Source organism: Portunus trituberculatus, chromosome 49 (genome assembly GCF_017591435.1).
Source record: "Portunus trituberculatus isolate SZX2019 chromosome 49, ASM1759143v1, whole genome shotgun sequence".
Taxonomy (NCBI): Eukaryota; Metazoa; Arthropoda; class Malacostraca; order Decapoda; family Portunidae; genus Portunus; species Portunus trituberculatus.
Window position 1 is genome coordinate 18,733,209 of NC_059303.1, and position 9,031 is coordinate 18,742,239.

The 9,031-nt window shown below is 39.4% G+C and overlaps 1 protein-coding gene across 1 annotated transcript; it reads left to right on the forward strand.

Annotated features, from left to right (window-relative positions):
- Positions 1-768: 768 nt before the first annotated feature.
- LOC123499215 lies at positions 769-8,834 on the forward strand. The gene is made up of 7 exons (XM_045246961.1): positions 769-901; positions 1,569-1,636; positions 3,559-3,724; positions 4,623-4,708; positions 5,825-6,026; positions 6,625-6,800; positions 8,679-8,834. The coding sequence occupies exons 1-7, from the start codon at positions 844-846 to the stop codon at positions 8,730-8,732; spliced, it is 810 nt and encodes a 269-aa protein (XP_045102896.1). The 5' UTR covers positions 769-843; the 3' UTR covers positions 8,733-8,834.
- The last annotated feature ends 197 nt before the right edge of the window (positions 8,835-9,031 follow it).

Genomic DNA, 9,031 nt, shown 5'->3' on the forward strand with positions numbered 1-9,031 from the left:
CGCACAACAACAAGCGAAACGATTCTATGCAGCACATTTTCTAATTCTGACTCTGAACTTACACGAGATTCTAAGGCTATTTTTGTGGCTCTAATGACAGATTAACAAGATTTTCACACTATCGACTCACTAAAGCTAAACTAAACTAAGATATTCTATTACCAGCTGAAGAAATAGTCTTAGAAACGCGGCTACTCATCTCCTTGTTCTTTGAAAATAGTAGTGGTGAGAGAGCGAGGTGTTTTAATCTTTTTCCGACTCTAGTGACAGATTAACAAGATTTTCACATTATGAACTGGAGAAATAGTCTTGAGAACGCGGCTAGTCATCTCTGTGGCCTTTGAAAACTGGCGTGATGAGGGAATGGCGCGTTTTTAAGTGTTTTTTTTCCGACTCTAGTGACAGATTAACAAGATTTCCACATTATGAACTGGAGCAACAGTCTTGAGAATGCAGCTGATTATCTTTGTTGCCTTTGAAAACAGTCGTAGAGAGAGAGAGAGAGAGAGAGAGAGAGAGAGAGAGAGAGAGAGAGAGAGAGAGAGAGAGAGTGTTTTAATATTTTTGACGACTCTAGTGACAGATAAACAAGATTTCCACATTACTAACTGGAGAAACAAACTTGAGAACACTGTTAATTATCTCTGTGGCCTTTGAAAACAGTCGTGGAGAGAGAGAGAGTGTTTCTGGCATGAGAGAGAGAGAGAGAGAGAGAGAGAGAGAGAGAGAGAGAGAGAGAGAGAGAGAGAGAGAGAGAGATAGTTGATAGAGGCACGTGGTATAAAAGAGGAGGCTTGAGGGAGCTCCGACCTCACTGAGCCGAGGACGATAAAGAGGAGCAGGATGAAGGGAGTGTGTGTCGTTGGATTGTCCTTGCTGTTCCTGGCTCTTGTGGATCTAGGTAAGGCGTTCTCGGTGGTAAGAAGATTATTTAGAGTGGAATACCAGGTTGGTTTGTTTGGTTGATGGATACTTCATTTATTCTGTCTTTATTTTACTTTTATTTTATCGTTTTGTTTATTCATTCATCTTGTCCTTGTTTTGTGTTTATTAATTGTTGTTGTTTTATTATTGCTATTTGTTTGTTGTTTCTATTATCATTTTGTTATTATTACTACTTAAAATACCGCACAAAGTTAACTTTATTACAACGAAGAAAGAAACAAAAGAAAAAAAAAGAAAGGAAATAAAGAAAGGAAGAGAAATTAACCCCTTCAGTGCCATGACGTGTTTCCATATTCATTCTGCTTACTATTTGGTGATTTAAACTGATTTCATACAGCTTCAGAGACTTACTGTATGTGGAGATTGAAATAGTGAAGACTGTGGCCATTAATCTTCTGACCTCCATAGACCCTTCCTAATGTCAACAGAACGGTCTAATCGTACACAAATCTCAAAGTAAAAATCTGTCCCAATACTAAAGGGCTAAAAAGAAAAAATCTACCAATATAGAACTTTACATTAATCAACTGTACAGACTGTCCCGCGATAAACCTGCATCTTAATTGTCTGTAGTTAATCTCCACGTTTTTACTAAGTGTTTGACCTTCACCTCTTCCCGCCAGGCAGCGCAGAGGCAGACATCATGCAGCTTGTCATAGACCACGCCCCATACCTGCGTTTTGACTTGAAGGTGAGAACAGAAATATGAACGATACGATATGTTTAAATACGAGGCAATTCTCTCTCTCTCTCTCTCTCTCTCTCTCTCTCTCTCTCTCTCTCTCGTAATAAGAAATAGTAGGAATCCGTTTATTTTTATACTTTATTTGTGTGTGTGTGTGTGTGTGTGTGTGTGTGTGTGTGTGTGTGTGTGTGTGTGTGTGTGTGTGTGTGTGTGTGTGTGTGTGTGTGTGTGTGTGTGTGTGTGTGTGTGTGTGTGTGTGTGTGTGTGTGTTTTAGCCTTTTTCCCATGTAAGAGAGTGAGATGATTTGTTAAGAAAGCCGTAAACGAAAATCTTAATAACGGATGTACGTAATTTGAGCAATATAAAAATAAATAAATAAATAAAATCAATAAACGAATAGATAAATAAATGCCGTAACAAAAGCATTATAGGTACAAGTTGGACTAATTTGTTCTCTCAGCAAATAGACGCACTTTCATATTCACTCTGCTTACTGTTTGGCGATTTTAAACACCTTCAGAAACATATGTTGGGATTAGAATCGTAAAGACTGGCCATTAACCTTCTGACCTCTATAGACCCTTCCTAACGCTAATAAAATCGTCTAATCCCATCTAAATTGAAGGTAAAAATGCGTCCTGGTAATGAAAATATCAACAACGTAGTAAGATAACACAGGTGAGCAAGGTGACTGTGAGAAGGCTGCACTGAGGGACACGTGAGGCTGGGAACACACGCATCTGCTCACGGAGACAGAAGTGGGGAGGAGGAGGGAGGGAGGAAGGGAACCATGAACCAATAACATAAAGTAACATACTAGTGAACTTCTAGAACTCCCTGTCTGTTGGTTCTGTATCAAGGCTCTAGAATTCTGAGTAATTCTTTTAATCCCTTCAGTACCATGACGTGTTTCCATATTTATTCTGCTTACTATTTGGTGATTTTAAACAGCTTCAGAAACTTATATGGGGATTAAAATAGTGAAGATTCTGGCCATTAATCTCCTGACCTCCATAAACCCTTCCTAATGCCAATAAAATGATCTAATCGCACGCACATCTCAAGGTAAAAATGTGTCCCAGTATTGAAAGGGTCAGTTGTTCTCATTGGGGACTGGTATCGACACTGGGACTTTTTTTCAGCCTTCAATGTTCAGTCAGAGCTTCTCAAATAACAGGTTTGGTCCGAGTTATACCATCTGTTTAGTTCAAGTTATGCCACCTGTTTAGTTCGAGTGATACCACCTGTTTATTCTGAGTAACACCAACTGCCTGACACTCACGCCACGAATATCTGCAACAAGCGTGGTGAGAGAATCTAACACTGGTATTGGGGATGTTGACCGAGTGAGACAAAGTTAGATTACGATAGTTATTTTTGTTGTTTTCTTCTTTTCTTTTGTTCATGTACGGAGATCTTTGGACTAGGGCGATTAAAGATTATGAATAGAGTAGCTCCCGAACAGCAAGAAAAAAGATCTCCAAGACATTTCTTCGTCTAATCATTTTTTCTCTTTTCTTTTTCTTTTCTTTTTTTTTTTTTGCGCAGGAGAGATGATCAGCCAAGGAAAAAAAAAAGACCAACTTGGGTGCTGGTTCTCTAGAGGAAAGAAAAACGTTAGCCAAAATTAGGGAGCAAATGTTCTACATGCAGTGGAAGTTATTCGGGTTTTGAAGGATGTTTTTATGATTCCAGTGATTTACTTTTAACAAAGGATACTGCATGGTCAATATGGAAAAATAAGTTAAATAAATGAATAAATAGATATATAACAATACTCATGGGAACACGACTAAGACAATCTCCGAGAGAACATGGCTGAAATAGTTAATCGTATTATTATTTTAATTTCTAATGTACCCCGACCTTTCTCTCTCTCTCTCTCTCTCTCTCTCTCTCTCTCTCTCTCTCTCTCTCTCTGGTGCAGCAAGGCGAGGGCAACCTGTGCTTCCCTCACAACGCTCAGGAGTTTTACGAGGCACGCAAGGGCGGAGATTGGTCAAGAAAGTGCAACAGGGACTATGACTCGGTGACGAGAGGCAGCATCCCCACCTACTGGCACGCCAACACATGCGGCTACCACCTGCACATCGGTCAGTGACGCTTAGGGAACACAAAGCCTGTATCCTCACACACTCCGAAGTCTTATCACGACTGCATTTTACGTGCTCCAGGGAAGACTTCTGGAGTTTTCAAGTGCTTTCATGGTTCAGTTGATAGTTTAACAAGTATTCAGCATTATCAAAAGCTACAATAACTTTCAAGCCTTTTCACGTGTTCTACTGAAGGTTGTTGAGATTTTCAGGAGTTTACATTATTCTTTCAACAGTTCATTAAGTATTCGGCATCATGAATGGTAAAAAAAACACCCTTGAAAACTTAACTTATTTCCTTTGTAGCTTTTAAACATGTCCTGACGAAAGAACGAGGCCTTTCTGGATACAGGTTTTATCTTTACTCATGTATGATAATGAATGAGAAAAACACGCGCTTCCCGTCCCTCTTCCCAAGGCCTCGTTGCATAAGACCGCTCACTTTTACCCTTCATCTGTCCATCTCATCTGTGCAAGAGTGGACCATTATCTTCACTCTCATCTCTTTCACTGGTATTTTCAACTCTCCATCTTTGTTTCCCTTTCTTGCAATGGCCTTGACTGCTTAGTGAGAGGAACATCCAGTCATCCCTGGTTCTGAATTGGTGTATCTTTTTAAACTGACTTTTTTTGGAAGGAACAACTGAACACTCTTCCTAACTTTTAGCTCTGGAACTCTCTGCCTTTCTGTTTTTTTCCTCCTTCCTACGATTTCAAGCTAGTGTTTTAACAGATAGGTATGAACTATTATGCTACATTCCCTATCTTTTAGAAAATTTACCTGGCTTTTTTTTTTAAGAAGTCTTTAATCTTCTGCACCCTTGACCAATCTTCATATCAAAGAAAAGAAAAAAATATGTTAAGTCAATAATATAAAGTAGATGTCCGCCTGCCATAGCTTACTGGAACTTCTACGGGTACAACGACGACTGCGACTGCTGCTCGGGGGAGAGAGACGCCTGGTGGGAATTCATCGTGGTCAAGGTAAGAGTGTGAGGGACAGCGAAGACAACTGTACTGACTCCTTCAACACCTACTAGTCATTCAGTCAGCGTCAATGATAAGTCACATTACGCACCATTGCCATTTGCTCATTCAGACACTTATGGGAATGTCAGTCGTAAGATATATCAGTTTTACACAAAGAAAACTTGAATGTACATAACTGATAAACCAAATACATGTCTAGATATTAACAAAAGGTAAGAATAGCATTAACCCCTTCAGTACAAGGACACATTTTTACCTTGAGTTTTGGGCATGATTAGGCGATTTTATTTACATCAGGAAGGGTCTATGGAGGTCAGAAATTTAATGGCCACAGTCTTCACTATTCTAATGCCCCACATAAGTTTCTGGAGCTGTTTAAAATCATCAAATAGTAAGCAGAATGAATATGAAAACGTGTCATGGTACTGAAGGGGTTAAAAAGTTAAGCTATATACGCATGAGCTTGGCATCATAAGGACCTGCATGTACTCTAGTTCCCAGTAGGCAATCTAAAGCTACATCAGTTTGCCATTCAATTGTTCCCAGTACACATTTGACAAACAAGATGTGTGTCTAAATATCAGCAAACGATCAGTGCAAAAAAGTTCAGTCACATCAGTTTCGCTTTATGAAGATCTGCATGTCTGACTCCAACAACATATTTCACACGCCAGATACGTACCTATATCTCAATAAACAACCATGGCAGTAAAATGTTAAGCTATATATGCGTGACACAATGAAAACCTGCATATAATCTAACCTTCAGTACACACTCCACACACTAATAGTTTTCACTGTTTTAATCTACTGGAGCAGCTTCGTTCATGTTTCACGAATCACTTGCTCTTAACCTCTTCAGTACCATGACGTGTTTCCATATTCATTCTACTTACTATTTGGTAATTTCATACAGCTTCAGAAACTATATGTCAAGGTTAAAATAGTGAGGATTCTGGATCATTAATCTTCTGACCTCCATAGACCCTTGCCAATGTCAAAAAAAAAAATGGTCTAATCGTGCACAAATCTCAAGGTAAAAATATGTCCCAGTATCAAAGAGATTAATGTGAGTGAAGGACAAATCATCCACAACTAGCATTTCTGCAGATCCGTGACTGGACGCTGAACCCACGCATGCATGAGGTGATGTTCGGCCAGAAGAAAGGCTGGTACACTCGCATCCCCGGCCACTACGAAACCTTCAACACGACTCACCCAGTGGCGTACGTCGGCAAGAGCAACCACGGCACCTACCACGACGACGGAGGCACCGGCACATGCTGCTACTACGAGGACTTCAGGAACCCAGGTGAGAGAACAGGTGGAACAAAACACAAAAGTAATAAGGCAACAAACGGCCATTAACTTACAGCAAGCAGCTACGAGGCACTTCAAACTCACTGTTGAATAATGTAGAGGAAAAACAGATGTAAGGATAAAGTAATTAGTTATTAAAGCGCGTGACACACAAAGCAACACCTGGGGAATTGAAGCTTGCTGTTCAACATCATTTGTTAAAGGAAAACAGATGAAAACGTGAAGTACTTAGACACCAAAATGCCAATTGGCCTACACAGAGTAACTGCAGGACACTTGAGATTCGCTCATCATCATGCTTGGAGGGAGAGAAAAAAAAAAAAAAAAAAAAAACAATGAAAGCAAAGGAGACAGGAAGACACCAAATGACCAACTCAAACCAACTCCTCAGCATTCGAAATTTACTCTTAGTCATCCATGTATAAGAAAAAAAAGTGAAAATACAGAACACAAATTAAGGAGACAACAAAACTCTAATTAACACACAAAACTGATCCTAGGCACATGGTCTCACTTTTTTTGTCACCATCCATAAATTTATCTACTCCTTCATGGTAAGAGGTTGGTGCTGAGATGAATAACGTCCACAGGAAGCGCTGACAAGCACATGGTGACCTGGGACAACCTGATACACCTGCGGGAAGAGGAAGGGGAAGACTGGATGACAGACCCCAACACTGACTGGTGGCACGGACTCCAGTCACCAATCTTCAGGGATGACTGGGACGTGTGTGGCCTGATGGGCTGCACTGGCTCCTCCCTGCAGGTGGGTGTGGCTGACTGATGCAATTCTCAGTCAGGTTCTTTACTAAATGGTCACTTGATGGATGTCAATAAGTTAGGTTCCTTTTAGCCAACTCTTTATGTTGGTATACTCGCGCTGTAGCTGTGTTAGTCAGTCAAGTTGTTGTTTTCTATAGTCGTTACTTCTGTTGTATTTCCCAGCAGTCTTAACAACTTCAACACCAAGGATTCTATATATTCCTTGTTCAGCACTATGACGTGTATTCATAATTATTCAGATTACTATTTGGTGATTTTATACAACTTCAGAGATTTATGTGAGGGTTGAAACAGTGAATACTCTGGTCATTAATCATCTGATCTTCATGGACCCTTCCTAATGTAAATAAAATCGTCTAACCATACCCAAAACTCAAGGCAGGAATGCGTCCCAGTACTGAAGGGGTTAAACATAATGCTTCCCATAAAACATCAGAACTGCGTCATAAAACTTTCTTCACTCGCTACCTCTGTGCTTTGTATTTCTCATTCATCGTAAGTCCTTTGTTATATAGTCGGCTCCTTACTTCATGAAGCAGTTTGTCTACCTTTAATTCTAACAAAAGTGACGTCATTTTTTTTTTTTTCATGGCAGCTGTCATTGGCTAAAGCTAAGCTACCTCGGACGTATATCATAGGCTGCCTTCTTCCTCTTACCCTCCACACCCCCTCCTCATACCTCCTACTCTCCCCCATACTTCTCATATCTTCACCCCCATTCTCTCTCTCTCTCTCTCTCTCTCTCATGTGGTAGTTACGAGTTAAAATGTCCGTGTGATAGTAATAATAATGATCCGATCTGTGTGTGTATTTTACGTTGTATATATTGTCCTGAATAGATGAGAGAGAGAGAGAGAGAGAGAGAGAGAGAGAGAGAGAGAGAGAGAGAGAGAGTGATAAAAGCTGGGTATGAAAAACGTAAAAGCAAGAAGGGATCGAGTGAGGATGGGAAGCGGACATGAAGTGGGGTCGAGAAAGGTGTGGCTAATATGTATACATCACGAGTTCTAGCCAATGATATTTACGCATTAAAATCCCTTGAATCGGCGTGTTCTAGGTAGAAGTTTGGGTAGAAAGATGACAATACCGCATCAAGTAAGGAGCCGTCTGTCCATACATTGTCACCTCACTACACTGGAGTCCAGAGCTGCCAGATCGACTAGCCAATATTTCCCTGCATACAAGCTAAAATTTCCCTTTTCAACTTAGAACTTCCTTATTTCTTACGTTTAGTAATTAAGATCATACAAAACACTAAATTATTTATACATATTCAGGGTCAAAACACGAAATTATTTATTCACATTCAGGGGCAAAAAAACGTAAAAGCTAATATTTCTCTCCATAATTTTCCTTTTAGCAATTTTTCTTCCGTCAGTCAAAATTTCTCTAAAACAAAGAAATATCCCTGCATCTGGCACCTCTGCTGGCGTCTCTTAATTTTACATGGGAACTGGCAACATTAGTGAGCTTTTTTTTTTTTTACTTTGTTGTCATTGGCCAGCTTTCCCCTCATATATAATAATAAATAAGTAAATAAACAAATAAATATATTCACTTAACCCATTCAGTAGCATGATGCGTTTCCATATTCGTTTTGGTGACTATTTAAGTATTTCATATAGTCTGACCATCATAGACCCTTCCTAATTCCAATTAAATAGGCTAATCGTACATAAATCTCAAGGTAAAAATGTACTGAAGGGGTTAATTTCATAAGGGGACTAACAACTTAGGGGGGTTTTCTTTTTTTTTCGTTTTATGTTGCCCTTGGCCAGCTTTCCCCTCTTACATTAAAAATAAATAAATAAATAAATATATTCACTTAATCTGATCTACTCACTGGTCTCCTCTACAACAGGTGTGTGGGACGTGCGGCTGCCACAAGAGCGACATTGGAGAGGATCCTTTTTAAGCCTATCCTGCACTTGTTCATTCCCTTAAAATAAAGTGAAAATCCTCTTCATACAGAGTCAATTATCCTTGTATTCTTCATTAAAAAGTCACGCTAGTTCTCCTCACAGAGTTTCACATTATCCTTGTACTCTTCAAACATACTCTTCATAAAAAATGCCACATCAGTTCTCATATAGAGTTTAATTATCTTTGTATTTTTCAAACATACTCTTCATAAAAAAATGCCTCATCAGTTTTTCTCATATTATCCTTGTACTCTTCACTTTCACTGGTGTTAAGTATTGCCTCATAAAATGT

Excerpts from the sequence above, each read along its gene's own strand:
- LOC123499215 (XM_045246961.1), top strand. The coding sequence starts at position 844 with ATGAAGGGAGTGTGTGTCGTTGGATTGTCCTTGCTGTTCCTGGCTCTT. Across the intron at positions 4,709-5,824 it reads GGGAATTCATCGTGGTCAAG|ATCCGTGACTGGACGCTGAA; the intron begins GTAAGAGTGTGA and ends GCATTTCTGCAG. Across the intron at positions 6,027-6,624 it reads CGAGGACTTCAGGAACCCAG|GAAGCGCTGACAAGCACATG; the intron begins GTGAGAGAACAG and ends TAACGTCCACAG.